Source organism: Salvelinus fontinalis, chromosome 40 (genome assembly GCF_029448725.1).
Source record: "Salvelinus fontinalis isolate EN_2023a chromosome 40, ASM2944872v1, whole genome shotgun sequence".
Classification (NCBI taxonomy): Eukaryota; Metazoa; Chordata; class Actinopteri; order Salmoniformes; family Salmonidae; genus Salvelinus; species Salvelinus fontinalis.
In genome coordinates, this window is record NC_074704.1 from 9,082,276 (window position 1) to 9,108,121 (window position 25,846).

The 25,846-nt window shown below is 46.2% G+C and overlaps 1 protein-coding gene across 1 annotated transcript in view; it reads right to left on the reverse strand.

Annotated features, from left to right (window-relative positions):
• LOC129839162 (b(0,+)-type amino acid transporter 1-like) overlaps positions 1-25,846 on the reverse strand; it is a 350,362-nt gene that overhangs the window by 299,947 nt on the left and 24,569 nt on the right. Inside the window, exons 5-12 of the mRNA XM_055906452.1 lie at positions 17,528-17,675; positions 11,539-11,781; positions 10,690-10,815; positions 6,659-6,758; positions 5,929-5,973; positions 4,772-4,895; positions 4,497-4,600; positions 4,236-4,332 (exon numbers count right to left, since the gene is read on the reverse strand). Of these exons, the coding sequence (XP_055762427.1) occupies positions 4,236-4,332; positions 4,497-4,600; positions 4,772-4,895; positions 5,929-5,973; positions 6,659-6,758; positions 10,690-10,815; positions 11,539-11,781; positions 17,528-17,675 (987 nt within the window). The remainder of the gene's footprint in view (positions 1-4,235; positions 4,333-4,496; positions 4,601-4,771; positions 4,896-5,928; positions 5,974-6,658; positions 6,759-10,689; positions 10,816-11,538; positions 11,782-17,527; positions 17,676-25,846) is intronic.

A 25,846-nucleotide genomic window follows, 5' to 3' on the forward strand; every position in this document is an offset into this window, starting at 1 on the left:
GCCAAAACTTGGGATTCGAGGTCGCCTCACATAGGCCTACACATAATGTCAGAACTGGTCCCGCAGCTAGAACGTAACTACGTGTTATATGTTTTTATTGTGGTTTAAATAGAGTGCGCTGTGAATTTTGGGCCTGCTCTGAAATATGTGATAGTTGGCTTCTAAACGAGTTGGAAAAAGTGGGTGTGGTGTCAGTTTGTATCAGTCTGGTGTCTGAAAATATCTAATTGACTGATGGACACTGACTTGCTAGTTGACTTCTGTACATTTGCAATATGTTTAAACAGTGAGGTACCATCACCAAAATGACATTCTGAAATCAACACCAACGAGCAATGGAGAGGAACCACTATCACTGCCCGGTCACCCCGAGTTCATCAGGCCAGTCAATTTTGCATTTCTGCAGAATTTTTGTGCATGTCAAATTCGTGATGGTATATGCCCAATGAAACATATTGCAAATGCACAGTACATTTGCAATTTGATTCAACAGTGAAAAACATCACCAAATGGACCAAATGGACAAGATGAAATCAACACAACGAGCGATGGAGAGGAACCACTATCACTGCCCGGCCATCCCGAGTTCATCAGGCCAGTCAATTTTGTATTTCTGCAGTATTTTAGGCTATGTTTCATGTTTTGGGTTACCAGGCACGATTTTCAATACGGTTCTAAATGCTTATAGGGGGAATCCAGACTTCCATGCCCACTATGGGAGCACTATACTACGGCCCCAAGTAAATGGGGGCCAGCCTGAGAGATTTATGGAGGTTTAAAAAAAATGGATGTCTGTACATTTGCAATTTGATTCAACAGTGAAAAAACATCACCAAATGGACATGATGAAAACAACACAACGAGCGATGGAGAGGAGCTACTATCACAGCCCGGCCATCCTGAGTTCTGAATTTCTGCAGTATTTTGAGCATGTCAAATTCGTGATGGTAAATGCCCATTGAAACGTACTGCAAATGGACAGCCGTGCACCTGGTGATTACAATGCCTTTAGTGGGGAGCACCCCCCACCCATGCCCATCCAATGTGATGGTAAATGCCCATTAAAACATACTGCAAATGGACAGCCGTGCACCTTGTGATTACAATGCCTTTAGTGGGGAGCACCCCCCACCCGTGCCCATCCAATAGGGGGTGCCCCTTGTCATTTTGGAGGTTAAAAAAAAAGAAGGTTATTTTCGACTTTTGACTTCCTATGAAATCATATTGCAAATGGACAAAACATATGCCTTATGGACAAGTTTTAAAAAATGCTGATAATAAAATGATAAAAGTATGTTCATACAGTTCTTATACATGTGTTATTGACAAAAAAAAATCTAAAGAATTTCAAAAAATTGTCCAGAAAGCACTTTAAGCGGGTGATACGTTTTTTCAAATTTAGGGGATTTTTCGACTTCCTATGAAATCATATTGCAAATGTACAAAACATATGCCTTATGGACAAGTAAAAAAATAAAATAAATATGATGACAAAATTTGACAAAAGTATGTTCATACTGTTCTTATACATGTGTAATTGACATAGAAATCGAAAGAATTTTGCAAAAACGGTCCAGAAAGCTGTTTTTTAAAGGGGGTGAGAAGTTTTTTGTAAATTTCAACTTTTGACTTTTGACTTCCTATGAAATCATATTGCAAATGTACAAAACATATTCCTTATGTACAAGTTAAAATTAAAAAAAATATATATGATAATAAAATTTGACAAAAGTATGTTCATACAGTTGTTATACATGTGTAATTGACATAAAAACCGAAAGAACTTTGAAAAACGGTCCAGAAAGCACTTTTTTAAGGGGGTGATAAGTTTTTGCAAAAAATGTTCAAATTTTCAAAATGTTTCTCTTGGGTCTTCACTTGTGTTATATTTGCAATATGAAAAATTACAGTAGAGCGCACTCGCCATCTATTGGATTTTGGAGTGTTACAATTGGCATTTGCCATATGGCATTTGCAATCAGTTTTGGATGAAACGACGCCGAATTGAGTGGTATTGGACATCGGGTATTGTACAACCAAAACACGACCCTGCCAACCCGCACTGCTTCTTGACACACTGCTCGCTCAACCCGGAAGCCAAGGTGTCGGAGGAAACAGCGTCCAGCTGGCGACCGAAGTCAGCTTGAAGGTGCCCGGCCCGCCACAAGGAGTTGCTAGAGCGCGATGGGACAAGGATAGTCCCGACTGGCCAAACCCTCCCATAAACCGGACGATGCTGGGCCAATTGTGTGCCGCCTCATGGGACTCCCAGTCATCGAACCCAGGTCTGTAGTAACGCCTCAAGCACTGCTATGCAGTGCCTTAGACCGCTGCACCACTTGGGAGGCCGCTCTCAGAGTGTTAATAAATCCTCCTAGGAAAACTTTCAGGGCACCAGAGTAAAACATTCTCAGAACCTCCCTGGAACCAGAGTAAAACATTCTCAGAACCTCCCTGGAACAAGAGTAAAACCTAATCAGAACCTCCATGGAACCATAATAAAACATTCTCAGAACCTTTCTTGAACCAGAGTAAAAATTTCTCAGAACATCGCTTGAACCTAAAAATGTACATTCCCAGAACTGTTAGAATTTTCACCTCCGTTCTCAGAACCTTGAAAAACATTCAGTTTTACCGGTCAAGAAATGTACGGCTTCGTTACCAGAACAAATGGCAAAACAAAAACATATGTTCCGGCAACTTCCAAGGAATAAAATGTGCTAGCTGGGGTGGATCTGAAAACGAAACTGAATTTCACATAAAAATATGTGAAATAGAAATAATAGAAATAAAAACGAATCTAAAAACATTAAACTATAATATCCTTGGTGTTCCGTCTCCTTACTAACACACACAGGACTTCAGTCATGTCATATTGACTATGAGAGTAGACAGAGTTGAGTTAGATGAGCTGGGTAGAGTTGAGTTACAGTACAATGAGCTGGGTAGAGTTGAGTTAGAGGACAATGAGCTGGGTAGAGTTGAGTTAGAGTACAATGAGCTGGGTAGAGTTGAGTTACAGTACAATGAGCTGGGTAGAGTTGAGTTAGAGGACAATGAGCTGGGTAGAGTTGAGTTAGAGTACAATAAGCTGGGTAGAGTTGAGTTAGAGGACAATGAGCTGGGTAGAGTTGAGTTACAGTACAATGAGCTGGGTAGAGTTGTAATGAGCTGGGTAGAGTTGAGTTAGAGTACAATGAGCTGGGTAGAGTTGAGGTGAGGAGATCAACATAGAGACATCATGTAATACAGTGGCTTGCGAAGGTATTCATCCCCGTTGGCATTTTTCTAAAATGTTTTTTTTATTTACAACCTGTAATTAAAATTGATTTTTGGGGGGTTTGTATCATTTGATTTACACAACATGCCTACCACTTTGAAGATGCTACATTTTTCTTTTTGTGAAACAAACAAGAAAAAAAAAAAAAAGACTGAAAACTTGAGCGTGCATAACTTTTCTTCCCCCCCAAAGTCAATATATTGTAGAGCAGCAATTACAGCTGCAAGTCTCTTGGGGCTATTGACTCCGCTGACCAATAAGCTTGGCACATCTAGCCACTGGGATTTTTGCCCGTTCTTCAAGGCAAAACTGCTCCAGCTCCTTTAAGTTGGATGGGTTCTGCTGGTGTACATCAATCTTTAAGTCATACCACAGATTGTCAATTGGATTAAGGTCTGGGCTTTGACTAGTCCATTCCAAGACATTTCAATGTTTCCCCTTAAACCGCTCAAGTGTTGCTTTAGCAGTATGTTTAGGGTCATTGTCCTGCTGGAAGGTGAACCTCCGTCCCAGTCTGAAATCTCTGTAAGACTGAAACAGGTTTCCCTCAAGAATTTCCCTGTGTTTAGCGCCATCCATCATTCCTTCAATTCTGACCAGTATCCCAGTCCCTGCCGATGAAAAACATCCCCACAGCATGATATTGCCACCACCATGCTTCTCTGTGGGGATGGTGTCCTCGGGGTGATGAGAGGTGTTGGGTTTGCGCCAGGCATAGCGTTTTCCTTGATGGCTAAAAAGCTAAATTTTAATCTAATTTCTGCTATTTTTTTCATGAATTTTTTGAAGCAAGTTATTTTTTCATTTCACTTCCCCAATTTGGACTATTTTGTGTTTGTCCATTACATGAAATCTAAATAAAAAGCCATTTAAATTACAGGTTGTAATGCAACAAAATAGGAAAAAACACCAAGAGGGATGAATACTTTTACAAGGCACTGTATCTCAGACTTACATTGAAGATGACAGCGGGCGAAGGAGTGAGACGCTTCAGACTGATATAGGACAAGATCTTTACCATGTGACCCTCTCTTCCTGCCACATAGGTCAGCCTGAGGTGGGACAGAGCACAAACATGTTAGTTTAACATAATATTGGCAATATGTTTTAACACTTTGTGACAACTGCTGATATAAAAAACAGGCTTTATAAAATACAATTTGTTTGATTAAATTTGATTAGCAAAGAAAACGTCTTCTTGAAGTTGTCCCTTTACCTGCCGGCAGTGAAACAGCTCCCATTGGCCGCCCCGAAGGTGGAGAAGACGACAAACACAGGGACTACCCACGACAGGGGGTACAGCACTCTGTCACCAAAAGTCTAAGGGGCACAAACAAGTCCCTCCGAGGAGACGGGGGGATACAATAAATATAATGTAATTGTTTGTTGTTGAAAGAGAGGCATCTTGTTGTTGCTAAGGGAGATACGATGAGCCAAACCAATGGCTTCCTCTGTCTCCGTCCCTCTCTATTTCCATGACAACACTCTTACCACAGCGACAGCGGGAGACTGCAGTAGTTCCGTAGGGGTCATGGCACTGAAGTATGCAATGTTGACCAGCACATAGCACACAGACACCAAGGGAATACCAATGATAATGGCCAGGGGAAGGTTTCTGTTAGAGAGAGAGAGAGAGAGAGACACAGAGAGAGAGAGAGAGAGAGAGAGAGACACAGAGAGAGAGAGAGAGAGAGAGAGAGAGAGAGAGAGAGAGAGAGAGAGAGAGAGAGAGAGAGAGAGAGACACATAGAGAGACAGAGAGAGACACAGAGAGAGAGAGAGAGAGAGAGAGAGAGAGAGAGAGAGAGAGAGAGAGAGAGTGTTAGTGTGAGATAGAGAGACTACAACCAACACATGGTACACAGACACCAGTGTTAGAGGATCATGTAGCACACAGATGGAGAGAGAGACAGAGAGAAATCTCTTGTTATCGTCCAACCAGTAAAGGCAGTGGCGCGTGAATGCCAAGGGAAGCCAGGCTTCCCCGAAAATCAGACCATATAAAACAAATACAATTATTAAACAATTTATCATCATCATTTTCCTTCAATTCTGAAGTGGCTGAATCAATCTCATCAGAGAAATCATAAGAGCGAGGGAAACAGCGCCCCTCTGTCTCAGTATGTGTAGCAGATGTATCTGATGCTGTCTGGCCAAAATGAGTATGACATGTTGCCGCCGTAGCATTTGATTGACAGATGCCAGCGAACATTTGACCTCCCTTGATATTTTTTAAAATAAAATAATTAGCCAATCAGCGTTGAGATGAGCTCAGCTGTGGGTAGTCCTGGTGCAGCAAACCCACCCCACAAGGGAGGCCACTTTGAATTTGGCTTCACACCAATCAAATCACATCCTAAAACGTCATCATTGTCAGAAAAACTTGTCTGTTTCTGGTCTGCTTGTGTTGATGCAGTAGCTAGCTAGCTAAATCGGCCCTTTCCTAAACCATGGATGGATGGACATGGATATTCCGCAGTGATAAGACACTAGTCTCTGATGAATGACAGTGGAAATCCAGGCTAAGTAAGGCTGCATTCCAAATGGCACCTTGTTCCCTACATAGTGCACTACTGTTGACCAGGGCCCATCGGGGAACAGGGAGCCATTTTGGACGCAGCCTAAATGTTAGTTGTATGGACACTCACCTGTATGGGTTTTCCAGCTCCTCTGTTATAAAGTTCAGCTGATTCCTGAGAGACGAAACGTGTTTATAGAACATTCCTGAGAGACAACACGTGTTTATAGAACATTCCTGAGAGACAACACGTGTTAATAGAACATTCCTGAGAGACAACACGTGTTTATAGAACATTCCTGAGAGACAACACGTGTTAATAGAACATTCCTGAGAGACAACACGTGTTAATAGAACATTCCTGAGAGACAACACGTGTTTATAGAACATTCCTGAGAGACAACACGTGTTTATAGAATATTCCTGAGAGACAACACGTGTTTATAGAACATTCCTGAGAGACAACACGTGTTTATAGAACATTCCTGAGAGACAACACGTGTTTATAGAACATTCCTGAGAGACAACACGTGTTTATAGAACATTCCTGAGAGACAACACGTGTTTATAGAACATTCCTGAGAGACAACACATGTTTATAGAACCACGTTTAAACAGGTTGGGTTGACATTCAAAACAGGAATCTCAAAACCATAAAACTGTTTTATTGAGGAAGTGATAAGAACAGAGAGATAGGATACATCCCCAATGGTACCCGATCCCCTACTTAGTGGACTACTTTAGACTAGAGCACTATGGGCCCCCCTGATTAGAGCGCTATGGGCCCCGCTGACTAGAGCATAAAAGTAGTGACCTATATAGGAAGTAGGGTGCCATTTGGGATGCAGGTGTAGTCTTACCACCCATCGTAGGCCCAGAGCCCGTTGTAAAACGCCAGTCCAATGGATCCAAAGGAGGTTGAGGCTCCTTCAAATGGGTTGGACAGATTCTCAGTGTTTCCTGGACACAAACGTGACAGTATATACATTTTAATATTCATTCTTTTGACCAGGGCCCATAGGGTGTACCCAAAAGTACTACAGTATAGAGTGATATTTGAAACCTCCACATGATAATACAGGGTACTGGAATAGATGGCAAAGTTTTCATCCCAAAATGGTCCCCTATTCTATACAGAAGTGCCCTACTTTTGACCAGGATCCATAGGGCTCTGAGGGATATATACGGGGCGGCAGGGTAGCCTAGCGGTTAGAGCGTTGGACTAGTAACCGAAAGGTTGCAAGATCGAATCCCCAAGCTGACAAGGTAAAAATCAGTCGTTCTGCCCCTGAACAAGGCAGTTAACCCACTGTTCCTAAGCCGCCATTGAAAATAAGAATTTGTTCTAAACTGACTTACCTAGTTAAATAAAGGTAAAATAAAAATAAACATACGGCTCTGAGGGATCTGTAGGGCTCTGAGGGATGTCTGGGTTCTGGGGAATCTTACAGGGCTCTGAGGGATGTCTGGGTTCTGGGGAATCTTACAGGGCTCTGAGGGATGTCTGGGTTCTGGGGAATCTTACAGGGCTCTGAGGGATGTCTGGGTTCTGGGGAATCTTACAGGGCTCTGAGGGATGTCTGGGTTCTGGGGAATCTTACAGGGCTCTGAGGGATGTCTGGGTTCTGGGGAATCTTACAGGGCTCTGAGGGATGTCTGGGTTCTGGGGAATCTTACCGGGATCTGGGGGATCTACAGGGCTCTGGGGGATCCGAGGAATGTAAAGAGCTCTGATGGATCTATAGGGCTCAGAGATCTGAGGGATGTATAGGGGTCCGTAGGGCTCTGAGGGATGTATAGGGGTCCGTAGGGCTCTGAGGGATGTATAGGGGTCCGTAGGGCTCTGAGGGATGTATAGGGGTCCGTGGGGCTCTGAGGGATGTATAGGGGTCCGTGGGGCTCTGAGGGATGTATAGGGGTCCGTGGGGCTCTGAGGGATGTATAGGGGTCCGTGGGGCTCTGAGGGATGTATAGGGGTCCGTGGGGCTCTGAGGGATGTATAGGGGTCCGTAGGGCTCTGAGGGATGTATAGGGGTCCGTAGGGCTCTGAGGGATGTATAGGGGTCCGTAGGGCTCTGAGGGATGTATAGGGGTCCGTAGGGCTCTGAGGGATGAATAGGGGTCCGTAGGGCTCTGAGGGATGTATAGGGGTCCGTAGGGCTCTGAGGGATGTATAGGGGTCCGTAGGGCTCTGAGGGATGTATAGGGGTCCGTAGGGCTCTGAGGGATGTGTAGGGGTCCGTAGGGCTCAGAGATCTGAGGGATGTATAGGGGTCCGTAGGGCTGTGAGGGATGTATAGGGGTCCGTAGGGCTCTGAGGGATGTATAGGGGTCCGTAGGGCTCTGAGGGATGTATAGGGGTCCGTAGGGCTCTGAGGGATGTATAGGGCTCTGAGGGATGTATAGGGGTCCGTAGGGCTCTGAGGGATGTATAGGGGTCCGTAGGGGTCTGAGGGATGTATAGGGGTCCGTAGGGCTCTGAGGGATGTATAGGGGTCCGTAGGGCTCTGAGGGATGTATAGGGGTCCGTAGGGCTCTGAGGGATGTATAGGGGTCCGTAGGGCTCTGAGGGATGTATAGGGGTCCGTAGGGCTCTGATGGATCTATAGGGGTCCGTAGGGCTCTGAGGGATGTATAGGGGTCCGTAGGGCTCTGAGGGATGTATAGGGGTCCGTAGGGCTCTGAGGGATGTATAGGGGTCCGTAGGGCTCTGAGGGATGTATAGGGGTCCGTAGGGCTCTGAGGGATGTATAGGGGTCCGTAGGGCTCTGAGGGATGTATAGGGGTCCGTAGGGCTCTGAGGGATGTATAGGGGTCCGTAGGGCTCTGAGGGATGTATAGGGGTCCGTAGGGCTCTGAGGGATGTATAGGGGTCCGTAGGGCTCTGATGGATCTATAGGGGTCCGTAGGGCTCTGAGGGATGTATAGGGGTCCGTAGGGCTCTTAGGGATGTATAGGGGTCCGTAGGGCTCTGAGGGATGTATAGGGGTCCGTAGGGCTCTGAGGGATGTATAGGGGTCCGTAGGGCTCTGAGGGATGTATAGGGGTCCGTAGGGCTCTGAGGGATGTATAGGGGTCCGTAGGGCTCTGAGGGATGTATAGGGCTCTGAGGGATGTAAAGGGGTCCGTAGGGCTCTGAGGGATGTATAGGGGTCCGTAGGGCTCTGAGGGATGTATAGGGCTCTGAGGGATGTATAGGGGTCCGTAGGGCTCTGAGGGATGTATAGGGGTCCGTAGGGCTCTGAGGGATGTATAGGGGTCCGTGGGGCTCTGAGGGATGTATAGGGGTCCGTAGGGCTCTGAGGGATGTATAGGGGTCCGTAGGGCTCTGAGGGATGTATAGGGGTCCGTAGGGCTCTGAGGGATGTATAGGGGTCTGTAGGGCTCTGAGGGATGTATAGGGGTCCGTAAGGCTCTGAGGGATGTATAGGGCTCTGAGGGATGTATAGGGGTCCGTAGGGCTCTTATGGATGTATAGGGGTCCGTAGGGCTCTGAGGGATGTATAGGGGTCCGTAGGGCTCTGAGGGATGTATAGGGGTCCGTAGGGCTCTGAGGGATGTATAGGGGTCCGTAGGGCTCTGAGGGATGTATAGGGGTCCGTAGGGCTCTGAGGGATGTATAGGGGTCCGTAGGGCTCTGAGGGATGTATAGGGGTCCGTAGGGCTCTGAGGGATGTATAGGGGTCCGTAGGGGTCTGAGGGATGTATAGGGGTCCGTAGGGCTCTGAGGGATGTATAGGGGTCCGTAAGGCTCTGAGGGATGTATAGGGGTCCGTAGGGCTGTATAGGGGTCCGTAAGGCTCTGAGGGATGTATAGGGAAATAGAAATAATGGGGTGCAAAGGAGCAAAATAAATAAGTAAATAAATACAGTAGGGGAAGAGGTAGTTGTTCGGGCTAAATTATAGATGGGCTATGTACAGGTGCAGTAATCTGTGAGCTGATCTGACAGCTGGTGCTTAAAGCTAGTGAGGGAGATAAGTGTTTCCAGTTTCAGAGATTTTTGTAGTTCGTTCCAGTCATTGGCAGCAGAGAACTGGAAGGAGAGGCGGCCAAAGGAGGAATTGGCTTTGGGGGTGACCAGAGAGATATACCTGCTGGAGCGTGTGCTACAGGTAGGTGCTGCTATGGTGACCAGCGAGCTGAGATAAGGGGGACTTTACCTAGCAGAGACTTGTAGATGACCTGGAGCCAGTGGGTTTGGCGACGAGTATGAAGCGAGGGCCAGCCAACGAGAGCGTACAGGTCGCAGTGGTGGGTAGTATATGTGGCTTTGGTGACAAAACAGATGGCACTGTGATAGACTGCATCCAATTTATTGAGTAGGGTATTGGAGGCTATTTTGTAAATGACATCACCGACGTCGAGGATCGGTAGGATGGTCAGTTTTACGAGGGTATGTTTGGCAGCATGAGTGAAGGATGCTTTGTTGCAAAATAGGAAGCCAATTCTAGATTTAACTTTGGATTGGAGACATTTGATGTGAGTCTGGAAGGAGAGTTTACAGTCTAACCAGACACCTAGGTATTTGTAGTTGTCCACATATTCTAAGTCAGAACCGGGAAATAGGGTGTCATAGGGCTCTGGTCTAAAGTAGTGCACTATAAAGGGAATAGAGTGCCATAGGGTTCTGGTCTAAAGTAGTGCACTATTAGGGAATAGGGTGCCATAGGGCTCTGGTCTAAAGTAGTGCACTATGTAGGGAATAGGGTGCCATAGGGCTCTGGTCTAAAGTAGTGCACTATGTAGGGAATAGAGTGCCATAGGGTTCTGGTCTAAAGTAGTGCACTATGTAGGGAATAGGGTGCCATAGGGCTCTGGTCTAAAGTAGTGCACTATAAAAGGGAATAGGGTGCCATTTGGCAGACAGACAGAATGTATAAAGTACCAACCTTGTGCCAAGAGGACGATGCCCGACACTATGATGACCAGGATGATGAGAAGCTTGGCTGCAGTGAAGAAGTTCTGGACATAGCTGGCTAGCTTCACACTGAGACAGTTCACCAACACTATCAGAACTGGAGGAGGAGGAAGGGGAGGAAGAGGAAGGAAGGAGAGGAGGAATATTTTATTAATCCATACGAGACAGAAGTTGGTCTTCTGCTGCAGTCAACCCCTCCGATATGCACACACACAGGCACACGCACACACACACACACACACACACACACACACACACACACACACACACACACACACACACACACACACACACACACACACACACACACACACACACACACACACACACACACACACACACACACACACACACACACACACACACACACGAGGCTTGGACAATGGGCAGCTAGTGCCTGGTGAGCAGTCTAGGGGTTAAGAGTCTGGTGAGCAGTTTAGGGGTTAAGAGCCTGGTGAGCAGTTTAGGGGTTAAGAGCTCAAGTGAACAACAACAGTTGATGGTATCTAGGATACTAGAGGAGCAGGAGGCGGGAGGAAGAGAAGGAGGAGAAGAACACAAGGCAGGAAGAGGACGGTGGGGGTCAAGTCATGACTTTTTTTAAATCATCTTTACTCGATCCCAGGCATCCTCTCTTCTCAAAAGGCATTGGAGAAGAAGGTCAGAGGGGAGGGACCTTGGATCTTCTCCTCCAATATGATTGGATGCAAGGAAAGAAAATTTAGATAGAGCCATGGTTGTAATTCAGTCCATTCAGGAAGTGCATGCAAATTTGTTTTCTATTAGGATTTTTCATAATTCTAGAAGAATACACACTCACATATGCACGCTGCAGCCAGGCACTTGGTGACCACAATGGGAGGAGTGCATCCTGGGTAGAACGGCGTGGAGGCGTACTCTGCGAAGCTTAGGGCGATGATGGCGAAGGAGGAGGGCTTTAAGACCATGATTGTGCTCCATGAGTAGAGGTAGGCCATCACTGACCCAAAGGCCTCCATCAGGTACGGGTATTCCCCTCCAGACTTAGTGATCATGGTGCCCAGCTCCGCATAGCACAGCGCCCCTGCAGGCAGACAGGCAGGCTCAGAGACAGGCAGTTAGTTGACACTAGTCCTACTGTTGCTTCAGGGGATTTCCTTCAGGGGATTTCCTTTCACCTGGTTGTCTAGGTCTTAATTGACTAGTTAGGAGCTCACCTGGTTGTCTAGGTCTTAATTGATCAATCAAATCAAATGTTAATAGTCACATGCACAGTGAAATCTTTACTTACGAGTTCCTAATCAACAGTGCAGTTTCAAAAAATATGGATAAGAATAAGAGATAAAAGTAACAAGTAAATAAAGAGGAGCAGTAAAAAATAACAATATATACAGGGGGGTGCCGGTACAGAGTCAATGTGCGGGGGCACCGGTTAGTTGAGGTAGTATGTACATGTAGGTAGAGTTAATTAAAGTGACTATGCATAGATGATAACAGAGAGTGGCAGTGGTGGGGAGGGGGGGGGGGTCAATGTGAATAGTCTGGGTAGCCATTTGACTAGATGTTCAGGAGTCTCATGGCTTGGGGGGAGAAGCTGTTTAGAAATCTCTTGGACCTAGACTTGGCGCTCCGGTACCGCTTGCCGTGCGGCAGGAGAGAGAACAGTCTATGACTAGGGTGGCGGGAGTCTTTGACAATTTTCAGGGCCTTCCTCTGACACCGCCTGGTATAGAGGTCCTGGATGGCACTACCTTCTGTGGCGTCTTGCGGTCGGAGGCCGAGCATTTGCCATACCAGGCAGTGATGCAACCAGTCAGGATGCTCTCGATGGTGCAGATGTAGAACTTTTTGAGGATCTGAGGACCCATGCCAAATCTTTTCAGTCCACTCAGGGGGAATGGATTTTGTCATGCCCGCTTCACGACTGTCATGGTGTACTTGGACCATGTTAGTTTGTTGGTGATGTGGACGCAAAGGAACTTGAAGCTCTCAACCTGCTCAACTGCAGCCCCGTCGATGAGAATGGGGGCGTGCTCGGCCCTCTTTTTCCTGTAGTCCACAATCATCTCCATCTCCTTGATCACGTTAAGGGAGAGGTTGTTGTCCTGGCACCACACGGCCAGGTCTCTGACCTCCTCCCTATAGGCTGTCTCGTTGTTGTCGGTGATCAGGCCTACCACTGTTGTGTCATCGGCAAATGTAATGATGGTGTTAGAGTTGTGCCTGGCCATGCAGTCATGAGTGAACAGGGAGTACAGGAGGGGGCTGAGCACGCACCCCTGAGGGTACCCTGTGTTGAGGATCAGCGTGGCGGATGTGTTGTTACCTACCCTTACCACCTGGGGGGCGGCCCGTCAGGAAGTCCAGGATCCAGTTGCAAAGGGAGGTGTTTAGTCCCACGGTCCTTAGCTTTGAGGGCACTATGGTGTTGAACGCTGAGCTGTAGTCAATGAATAGCATTCTCACATAGGTGCTCCTATTGTCCAGGTGGGAAAGGGCAGTGTGGAGTGCAATACAGACTGCATCATCTGTGGATCTGTTGGGGCGGTATGCAAATTGGAGTGGGTCTAGGTTTTCTGGGATGATGGTATTGATGTGAGCCATGACCAGCCTTTCAAAGAACTTCATGGCTACAGACGTAAGTGTTACGGGTCGGTAGTCATTTAGGCAGGTTACCTTAGTGTTCTTGGGCACAGGCACTATGGTGGTCTGCTTAAAACATGTTGGTATTATAGACTCGGACAGGGACTGGTTGAACATGTCAGTGAAGACACTTGCTAGTTGATCAGCACATGCTCGCAGTACATGTCCTGGTAGTCCATCTGGCCCTGCGGCCAAGTGAATGTTGACCTGTCTAAAGGTCTTACTCACATCAGCTGCGGAGAGCGTGATCACAGAGTCTTCCGGTACAGCTGGCGCTCTCATGCATGTTTCAGTGTTATTTGCCTCGAAGCGAGCATAGAAGTAGTGTAGCTCGTCCGGTAGGCTTGTGTCACTATCGGCTGTGCTTCCCTTTGTAGTCTGTAATGGTTTGCAGGCCCTGCCACATCCGACGAGCGTCAGAGCCGATGTAGTAGGACTCGATCTTAGTCCTGTATTGAAGCTTTGCCTGTTTGATGGTTCTTTGGAGGGTATAGCAGGATTTCTTATAAGCTTCCGGGTTAGAGTCCCGCTCCTTGAAAGCGGCAGCTCTACCCTTTAGCTCAGTGCGGATGCTGCCTGTAATTCTTGGTTTCTGGTTTCTGGTTGGGGTATGTACGTACTGTCACTGTGGGGACGACGTCATCGATGCACTTATTGATGAAGCCAATGATGTAGCCAATTGCACATTTAACATGTTGATAGAAATGAGGTAAAACTGATTTAAGTTTCCCTGCATTAAAGCCGCTGACTGTGGTGGTAAACAGCTACAAAGAATATAGACGAAAACTCTCTCGGTAGGTAATGTGGTCTGCAGCTTATCATGAGAAACTCTACCTCAGGTGAGCAATGGCTCGAGACGTCCTTAGATATCGTGCACCAGCTGTTGTTTACAAAAATACATAGACCGCCGCCCCTTGTTTTACCAGACGCCGCTGTTCTATCCTGCCGGTACAGCGTATAACCAGCCAGCTGTATGTTGATGTGGTCGTCGTTCAGCCACGACTCCGTGAAGCATAAGATGTTACAGTTTTTAATGTCCTGTTGGTAGTTTAATCTTCCCAATAACTCGTCCATTTTATTGGTCAAAGATTGCATGTTTGCGAGCGGAATTGAGGGGAGTGGGGGTTTATTCGATCGCCTCCTACGCCTCAGAAGGCAGCCCGCCGGCCTCTCTCCGCCTCCTCTTCACAGGGGTCGGGGCCTGTTCCCGAGGGAGCCGTATATCCTCCGCCTCGTCAGAATCGTGAAAGAAGAAAAAGGATTCTGTTAGTCCAAGGTGAGTAATCACAGTTCTGATGTCTAGAAGTTATTTTCGGTCATAAGAGACGGTAGCGGCAACATTATGTACAAAAATTTGTTACAAACAACGCAGATAAACAAGCAAAAAAACTATCGGTTTGGGGCACGTAAAACATCTGCCTTCTGTTCCGGCGCCATTTTTGGCACATGGAAAGAGTGAAAACTCGTAGACACTGCGCTCTGGGATTTGAGTATAACAGCCCTGCACTAGTGACAGACGTTAACCAGTAGCTGGTCAGAGCCCTGCACTAGTGACAGACGTTAACCAGTAGCTGGTCAGAGCCCTGCACTAGTGACAGACGTTAACCAGTAGCTGGTCAGAAATTTGTTTCTGGCTGCTGAGATTAGCTGACCCAGACTGGGAGAGGAATTCCCTCCTAGACTCTTAATAAATAAGCAGGGTTCATGTTTGGAGAGGGATTCCCTCCTAGACTCTTAATAAATCAGAGGGATTCATGTTGGGAGAGGGATTCCCTACTAGACACGTAATAAATCAGCAGGGTTCATGTTGGGAGAGGAATTCCCTCCTAGTATCTTAATAACTCAGCAGGGTTCATGTTGGGAGAGGAATTCCCTCCTAGACTCTTAATAAATCAGGAGGGTTCATGTTAGGAGAGGAATTCCCTCCTAGTCTCTTAATAAATCAGCAGGGTTCATGTTAGGAGAGGAATTCCCTCCTAGACTCTTAATAACTGAGCAGGGTTCATGTTAGGTGAGGAATTCCCTCCTAGACTCTTAATAAATCAGCAGGGTTCATGATGGGAGAGGAATTCCCTCCTAGACTCTTAATAAACCAGCAGGGTTCATGTTGGGAGAGGAATTCCTTCCTAGACTCTTAATAAATCAGCAGGGTTCATGTTAGGTGAGGAATTCCCTCCTAGTCTCTTAATAACTCAGCAGGGTTCATGTTAGGAGAGGAATTCCCTCCTAGACTCTTAATAACTCAGCAGGGTTCATGATGGGAGAGGAATTCCCTCCTAGACTCTTAATAAATCAGCAGGGTTCATGTTAGGTGAGGAATTCCCTCCTAGACTCTTAATAAATCTGCGGGGGTTCATATTAGGAGAGGAATTCCCTCCTAGACTCTTAATAAATCAGCAGGGTTCATGTTAGGAGAGGAATTCCCTCCTAGACTCTTAATAAATCAGCAGGGTTCACGTTAGGTGAGGAATTCCCTCCTAGCTTCTTAATAAATCAGCAGGGTTCATGTTAGGAGAGGAATTCCCTCCTAGACTCTTAATAAATCAGCAGGGTTCCTGTTGGGAGAGGAATTCCCTCCTAGACTCTTAATAAATCAGCAGGGTTCATGTTAGGAGAGGAATTCCCTCCTAGACTCTTAATAACTCAGCAGGGTCCATGTTAGGAGAGGAATTCCCTCCTAGACTCTTAATAACTGAGCAGGGTTCATGTTAGGTGAGGAATTCCCTCCTAGACTCTTAATAAATCAGCAGGGTTCATGATGGGAGAGGAATTCCCTCCTAGACTCTTAATAAACCAGCAGGGTTCATGTTGGGAGAGGAATTCCTTCCTAGACTCTTAATAACTCAGCAGGGTTCATGATGGGAGAGGAATTCCCTCCTAGACTCTTAATAAATCTGCGGGGTTCATGTTAGGTGCACTATGTCCATGTTCCTGTTTCCTGGTGTGGGGGGATTGAACACACTGACACAATCCTTCTCACAGTCAGTATGCCTCCCAAATGGAACCCTATTCCCTAATTAGTGCACTACTTTAGACCAGAGCCCTATGGCACCCTATTCCCTATATAGTGCACTACTTTAGACCAGAGCCCTATGGCACCCTATTCCCTATATAGTGCACTACTTTAGACCAGAGCCCTATGGAACCCTATTCCCTATATAGTGCACTACTTTAGACCAGAGCCCTATGGAACCCTATTCCCTATATAGTGCACTACTTTAGACCAGAGCCCTCTGGAACCATATTCCCTATATAGTGCACTACTTTAGACCAGAGCCCTCTGGAACCATATTCCCTATATAGTGCACTACTTTAGACCAGAGCCCTATGGGGTAGTAGGACCAGGCCCATAGGATTAGGATGCCATCTGGGATGAAGCTCCAGTCCTTCTCACACAGAGTCCTTCTCACACAGAGCCCTTCTCACACAGAGTCCTTCTCACACAGAGTCCTTCTCACACAGAGTCCTTCTCACACGGAGCCCTTCTCACACAGAGCCCTTCTCACACAGAGTCCTTCTCACACAGAGCCCTTCTCACACAGAGCCCTTCTCACACAGAGTCCTTCTCACACCGAGTCCTTCTCACACAGAGCCCTTCTCACACCGAGTCCTTCTCACACAGAGTCCTTCTCACACAGAGCCCTTCTCACACAGAGTCCTTCTCACACCGAGTCCTTCTCACACAGAGCCCTTCTCACACAGAGTCCTTCTCACACAGAGTCCTTCTCACACAGAGCCCTTCTCACACAGAGTCCTTCTCACACAGAGTCCTTCTCACACAGAGTCCTTCTCACACAGAGTCCTTCTCACACCGAGTCCTTCTCACACAGAGTCCTTCTCACACAGAGTCCTTCTCACACCGAGTCCTTCTCACACAGAGTCCTTCTCACACAGAGTCCTTCTCACACAGAGTCCTTCTCACACAGAGTCCTTCTCACACGGAGTCCTTCTCACTTTGGTCATTCCTGATTTAAGAGATTCTTATCATTGTTTCCCACCACTAGTGTCTGGTTAGAGATTACCCAGGACAGGTCAAGTAATGTGTGTGTGTGTCCTCACCCAGTGTAGTGTGTGTGTGTGTGTGTGTGTGTGTGTGTGTGTGTGTGTGTGTGTGTGTGTGTGTGTGTGTGTCCTCACCCAGTGTAGCGTGTGTGTGTGTGTGTGTGTGTGTGTGTGTGTGTCCTCACCCAGTGTAGCCAGCACCCCGCAGGCGGCCCAGACACACAGACAGGGTCCTACGGCTCCCGTTTCCAGCAGCACTGCCTTAGGGGAGATGAAGATGCCGGAGCCGATCATGGTTCCTACGATAAGACAGATCCCACTCAAAAGGCCCACCTGCAGAGAGAGACAGGAAGTGGTTTTGACAACTTCCTGTGAGGGTGATACAGGCGGTAGAACCAGCGAATAAACCCCTGTCTCCTGTTGGGGAGCTTTGTATATGTGAATGTTTTACCACTCAACCACGTCTCTTAATGTGTACACTTTGTTTTGACATGTAATTCCCCTGTCTCCTGTAGGGGAGCTTTGTATATGTCAATGTTTTACCACTCAACCACGTCTCAATGTGTACACTTTGTTTTGACATGTAATGTAGACAGGGGTATTACGTTTATGTAGTCGTCTGTTTATTTCCATTATTGCATTTTGTGTTATTGATTGATAGAGATATATATATTATTTTTCTGGAGTGTCACCACTCAATCAATGACAGAATGGCCCATGACAGTGTTGAAACACAGTGTAGTGTTTTACCACTCACTGTAGTGTGAGTTAGTGAGTAGTTAACCCAATGAGTCCCACTGTCACGCCGGCGTTATTTAGGACTTCTAAACCCCTTTTAAACACGTTTCTTCTGCGTCCGTAGATACCAACCAGTTGTCTGTGTGGTTAACGGGGAAGGAGCTAGAGCGGGGTTTGTAAGAAAAGCACAAATCCCTAAAGGAGAGGGGAGGTATTTTTTACAGAATCGTCTGTAGAGTCAGAATGACGCACACAAGCGACAAAAAAAGGGGAAAATGTGACAATTAATCTACATATCACTGGAAATTTCCTTAATAAACTACAGAATGAAGCAGTAGTTCTATTGAGAGGTACTGACCCGGGTTTCCTGAGAGCCTCACGGTGTAAACTACAGAATGAAGCAGTAGTTCTATTGAGAGGTACCGACCCGGGTTTCCTGAGAGCCTCCCGGTGTAAACTACAGAATGAAGCAGTAGTTCTATTGAGAGGTACCGACCCTGGTTTCCTGAGAGCCTCACGGTGTAAACTACAGAATGAAGCAGTAGTTCTAATGAGAGGTACAGACCCTGGTTTCCTGAGAGCCTCACGGTGTAAACTACAGAATGAAGCAGTAGTTCTATTGAGAGGTACCAATCCGGGTTTCCTGAGAGCCTCCCGGTGTAAACTACAGAATGAAGCAGTAGTTCTATTGAGAGGTACCGACCCTGGTTTCCTGAGAGCCTCACGGTGTAAACTACAGAATGAAGCAGTAGTTCTATTGAGAGGTACAGACCCGGGTTTCCTGAGAGCCTCCCGGTGTAAACTACAGAATGAAGCAGTAGTTCTATTGAGAGGTACCGACCCTGGTTTCCTGAGAGCCTCACGGTGTAAACTACAGAATGAAGCAGTAGTTCTATTGAGAGGTACAGACCCGGGTTTCCTGAGAGCCTCCCGGTGTAAACTACAGAATGAAGCAGTAGTTCTATTGAGAGGTACCGACCCTGGTTTCCTGAGAGCCTCACGGTGTAAACTACAGAATGAAGCAGTAGTTCTATTGAGAGGTACCGACCCGGGTTTCCTGAGAGCCTCACGGTGTAAACTACAGAATGAAGCAGTAGTTCTAATAAGAGGTACAGACCCTGGTTTCCTGAGATCCTCACGGTGTAAACTACAGAATGAAGCAGTAGTTCTATTGAGAGGTACCGACCCTGGTTTCCTGAGAGTCTCATGGTGTAAACTACAGAATGAAGCAGTAGTTCTAATGAGAGGTACAGACCCGGGTTTCCTGAGAGCCTCACGGTGTAAACTACAGAATGAAGCAGTAGTTCTATTGAGAGGTACTGACCCGTAAACAGCTTTCTAACATTCCTCAGTCAGTCAGCTACTGTTGTCAGAGTCACTCAGTAACCCTGTGCACTGTAACAGGACTATTCATTTACAGCACCATACAGAGGCCTTGTACACAAGCCAGGATGATTGATGTTGGTCACTCGAGTAGCTTATGTACTTGTAGCAAGCGAGAACATGAATGGAACAAGAATGCAGAGTCATACTTGGTCAGTTATCACACGAATGGAACCAGAATGCAATGTCATACTTGGTCAGTTATCACACGAATGGAACCAGAATGCCAAGTCATACTTGGTCAGTTATCACACGAATGGAACCAGAATGCCATGTCATACTTGGTCAGTTATCACACGAATGGAACCAGAATGCAGAGTCATACTTGGTCAGTTATCACATGAATGGAACCAGAATGCCATGTCATACTTGGTTAGTTATCACACGAATGGAACCAGAATGCCATGTCATACTTGGTCAGATATCACATGAATGGAACCAGAATGTCATGTCATACTTGGTCAGTTATCACACGAATGGAACCAGAATGCCAAGTCATACTTGGTCAGTTATCACAAGAATGGAACCAGAATGCCAAGTCATACCTGGTCAGTTATCACACGAATGGAACCAGAATGCCAAGTCATACTTGGTCAGTTACCACACGAATGGAACCAGAATGCCAAGTCATACTTGGTCAGTTATCACACGAATGGATCCAGAATGCCATGTCATACTTGGTCAGTTATCACACGAATGGAACCAGAATGCAGAGTCATACTTGATCAGTTATCACACGAATGGAACCAGAATGCCATGTCATACTTGGTCAGTTATCACAGGAATGGAACCAGAATGCAATGTCATACTTGGTCAGTTATCACACGAATGGAACCAGAATGCCATGTCATACTTGGTCAGTTATCACACGAATGGAACCAGAATGCCATGTCATACTTGGTCAGTTATCACACGAATGGAACCAGAATGCAATGTCATACTTGGTCAGTTATCACACGAATGGAACCAGAATGCCATGTCATACTTGGTTAGTTATCACACGAATGGAACCAGAATGCAATGTCATACTTGGTCAGTTATCACACGAATGGAACCAGAATGCCATGTCATACTTGGTCAGTTATCACACGAATGGAACCAGAATGCCATGTCATACTTGGTTAGTTATCACACGAATGGAACCAGAATGCCATGTCATACTTGGTCAGTTATCACACGAATGGAACCAGATTGCAATGTCATACTTGGTCAGTTATCACACAAATGGAACCAGAATGCCATGTCATACTTGGTCAGTTATCACACGAATGGAACCAGAATGCCATGTCATACTTGGTCAGTTATCACATGAATGGAACCAGAATACCATGTCATACTTGGTCAGTTATCACACAAATGGAACCAGAATGCCATGTCATACTTGGTCAGTTATCACACGAATGGAACCAGAATACCATGTCATACTTGGTCAGTTATCACACGAATGGAACCAGAATGCAATGTCATACTTCATTTGTAGTATTGTTATATTTGAAGAGCAAAATAATGAGTTCTACTTCACGTCCAAAGATTTATCAAACAGACAATTGGGATACATGGTCCCAGATTGATCTAGTCTGGTGTATTATTATCCCAGTTTGCTGTTCTGAGGGGAATAATTTTGACAGAGAGAGCCAGTGAGACAGAGTCTGCGTATGAAATGGCACCCTATTTTCTATACAGGGATTAGGGTACCATTTGGGACACACTGGGAACAGTGAGTTCAGTGAGAGTGGAGCAGACTACAGCAGGGTTAATACAGGGGTTAGGGTACCATTTGGGACACACTGGGAACAGTGAGAGTGGAGCAGACTACAGCAGGGTTAATACAGGGATTAGGGTACCATTTGGGACACACTGGGATCAGTGAGTTCAGTGAGAGTGGAGCAGACTACAGCAGGGTTAATACAGGGATTAGGGTACCATTTGGGACACACTGGGAACAGTGAGTTCAGTGAGAGTGGAACAGACTACAGCAGGGTTAATACAGGGGGGGGGGATAGAGTTTGTAGTAAAAGCTGTCTGCTCTGGGCTGGCTGGCTGGCTGGCTGGCTGGCTGGCGGGCGGGCGGATTACATTAATGATCGTGAGAGCCACTGGAGATCCTATGCTGTGAAAATCCACTCAGGCTCTCTCTCTCAGACATTAGGGTGAACACGTAAAAATAAATTACAATGTTGAAGCTCATTTACTGCGTTTCTATACAATTTAAAATCTCTAAAATGCTATTTGGAGAACAGCAAAACAAGCCACAATGCCCCCATTATCACCTCAGTCCATCTACTAACACATAGCCTGTTAGCCTGTTAGCTGTACAATGACCCCAGCCATTATCACCTCAGTCCTTCTACTAACACATAGCCTGTTAGCTGTACAATGACCCCAGCCATTATCACCTCAGTCCTTCTACTAACACATAGCCTGTTAGCCTGTTAGCTGTACAATGACCCCAGCCATTATCACCTCAGTCCTTCTACTAACACATAGCCTGTTAGCTGTACAATGACCCCAGCCATTATCACCTCAGTCCGTCTACTAACATATAGCCTGTTAGCCTGTTAGCTGTACAATGACCCCAGCCATTATCACCTCAGTTCTTCTACTAACACATAGCCTGTTAGCTGTACAATGACCCCAGCCATTATCACCTCAGTCTTTCTACTAACACATAGCCTGTTAGCTGTACAATGACCCCAGCCATTATCACCTCAGTCCTTCTACTAACACATAGCCTGTTAGCCTGTTAGCTGTACAATGACCCCAGCCATTATCACCTCAGTCCTTCTACTAACATATAGCCTGTTAGCCTGTTAGCTGTACAATGACCCCAGCCATTATCACCTCAGTCCTTCTACTAACACATAGCCTGTTAGCCTGTTAGCTGTACAATGACCCCAGCCATTATCACCTCAGTCCTTCTAATAACACATAGCCTGTTAGCCTGTTAGCTGTACAATGACCCCAGCCATTATCACCTCAGTCCTTCTACTAACACATAGCCTGTTAGCCTGTTAGCTGTACAATGACCCCAGCCATTATCACCTCAGTCCTTCTACTAACACATAGCCTGTTAGCCTGTTAGCTGTACAATGACCCCAGCCATTATCACCTCAGTCCTTCTACTAACACATAGCCTGTTAGCTGTACAATGACCCCAGCCATTATCACGTCAGTCTTTCTACTAACACATAGCCTGTTAGCCTGTTAGCTGTACAATGACCCCAGCCATTATCACCTCAGTCCTTCTACTAACACATAGCCTGTTAGCTGTACAATGACCCCAGCCATTATCACCTCAGTCCTTCTACTAACACATAGCCTGTTAGCCTGTTAGCTGTACAATGACCCCAGCCATTATCACCTCAGTCCTTCTACTAACACATAGCCTGTTAGCTGTACAATGACCCCAGCCATTATCACCTCAGTCCTTCTACTAACACATAGCCTGTTAGCTGTACAATGACCCCAGCCATTATCACCTCAGTCCTTCTACTAACACATAGCCTGTTAGCCTGTTAGCTGTACAATGACCCCAGCCATTATCACCTCAGTCCTTCTACTAACACATAGCCTGTTAGCTGTACAATGACCCCAGCCATTATCACCTCAGTCCTTCTACTAACACATAGCCTGTTAGCCTGTTAGCTGTACAATGACCCCAGCCATTATCACCTCAGTCCTTCTACTAACATATAGCCTGTTAGCCTGTTAGCTGTACAATGACCCCAGCCATTATCACCTCAGTCCTTCTACTAACACATAGCCTGTTAGCCTGTTAGCTGTACAATGACCCCAGCCATTATCACCTCAGTCCTTCTAATAACACATAGCCTGTTAGCCTGTTAGCTGTACAATGACCCCAGCCATTATCACCTCAGTCCTTCTACTAACACATAGCCTGTTAGCCTGTTAGCTGTACAATGACCCCAGCCATTATCACCTCAGTCCTTCTACTAACACATAGCCTGTTAGCCTGTTAGCTGTACAATGACCCCAGCCATTATCACCTCAGTCCTTCTACTAACACATAGCCTGTTAGCTGTACAATGACCCCAGCCATTATCACGTCAGTCTTTCTACTAACACATAGCCTGTTAGCCTGTTAGCTGTACAATGACCCCAGCCATTATCACCTCAGTCCTTCTACTAACACATAGCCTGTTAGCTGTACAATGACCCCAGCCATTATCACCTCAGTCCTTCTACTAACACATAGCCTGTTAGCTGTACAATGACCCCAGCCATTATCACCTCAGTCCATCTACTAACACATAGCCTGTTAGCCTGTTAGCTGTACAATGACCCCAGCCATTATCACCTCAGTCCTTCTACTAACACATAGCCTGTTAGCCTGTTAGCTGTACAATGACCCCAGCCATTATCACCTCAGTCCTTCTACTAACACATAGCCTGTTAGCCTGTTAGCTGTACAATGACCCCAGCCATTATCACCTCAGTCCTTCTACTAACACATAGCCTGTTAGCTGTACAATGACCCCAGCCATTACCACCTCAGTCCTTCTACTAACACATAGCCTGTTAGCCTGTTAGCTGTACAATGACCCCAGCCATTATCACCTCAGTCCTTCTACTAACACATAGCCTGTTAGCCTGTTAGCTGTACAATGACCCCAGCCATTATCACCTCAGTCCTTCTACTAACACATAGCCTGTTAGCCTGTTAGCTGTACAATGACCCCAGCCATTATCACCTCAGTCCTTCTACTAAAACATAGCCTGTTAGCTGTACAATGACCCCAGCCATTATCACGTCAGTCTTTCTACTAACACATAGCCTGTTAGCTGTACAATGACCCCAGCCATTATCACCTCAGTCCTTCTACTAACACATAGCCTGTTAGCCTGTTAGCTGTACAATGACCCCAGCCATTATCACCTCAGTCCTTCTACTAACACATAGCCTGTTAGCTGTACAATGACCCCAGCCATTATCACCTCAGTCCTTCTACTAACACATAGCCTGTTAGCTGTACAATGACTCCAGCCATTATCACCTCAGTCCTTCTACTAACACATAGCCTGTTAGCTGTACAATGACCCCAGCCATTACCACCTCAGTCCTTCTACTAACACATAGCCTGTTAGCCTGTTAGCTGTACAATGACCCCAGCCATTATCACCTCAGTCCTTCTACTAACACATAGCCTGTTAGCTGTACAATGACCCCAGCCATTACCACCTCAGTCCTTCTACTAACACATAGCCTGTTAGCCTGTTAGCTGTACATTGACCCCAGCCATTATCACCTCAGTACCTCTACTAACACATAGCCTGTTAGCTGTACAATGACCCCAGCCATTATCACCTCAGTCCCTCTACTAACACATAGCCTGTTAGCTGTACAATGACCACAGCCATTACCACTTCAGTCCTTCTACTAACACATATTCTGTTAGCTGTACAATGACCCCAGCCATTATCACCTCAGTCCATCTACTAACACATAGCCTGTTAGCCTGTTAGCTGTACAATGACCCCAGCCATTATCACCTCAGTCCTTCTACTAACACATAGCCTGTTAGCTGTACAATGACCCCAGCCATTATCACCTCAGTCCTTCTACTAACACATAGCCTGTTAGCCTGTTAGCTGTACAATGACCCCAGCCATTATCACCTCAGTCCATCTACTAACACATAGCCTGTTAGCCTGTTAGCTGTACATTGACCCCAGCCATTAACACCTCAGTCCTTCTACTAACACATAGCCTGTTAGCCTGTTAGCCTGTTAGCTGTACAATGACCCCAGCCATTATCACCTCAGTCCTTCTACTAACACATAGCCTGTTAGCCTGTTAGCTGTACAATGACCCCAGCCATTATCACCTCAGTCCTTCTACTAACACATAGCCTGTTAGCCTGTTAGCTGTACAATGACCCCAGCCATTATCACCTCAGTCCTTCTACTAACACATAGCCTGTTAGCTGTACAATGCCCCCAGCCATTATCACCTCAGTCCTTCTACTAACACATAGCCTGTTAGCCTGTTAGCTGTACAATGACCCCAGCCATTACCACCTTGGCTGCTGTAGGTTCATCCACGTAGCCTATTAGTTATATACAGTGGCATTCGGAAAGTGTTCAGACCCCTTTGACTTTTTCGACATTTTGTTAGGTAACAGCCTTATTCTAAAATGGATTTAAATACAACAATGTCCTCATCAATCTGTTGTACCCACTTCCTTACACTGGTCAACACAGCTGGAAATCAGAGGTATTTAAATTGTAGTTTGATCAACCTAAAAGATAGAAATGTGATATTCTACAAACAGGACATCTCGCTCTCTTGATCGTGATGTAGAAACCACCGTGTTGCTGGAGCAGGACGTGATGTAGAAACCACCGTGTTGCTGGAGCAGGAC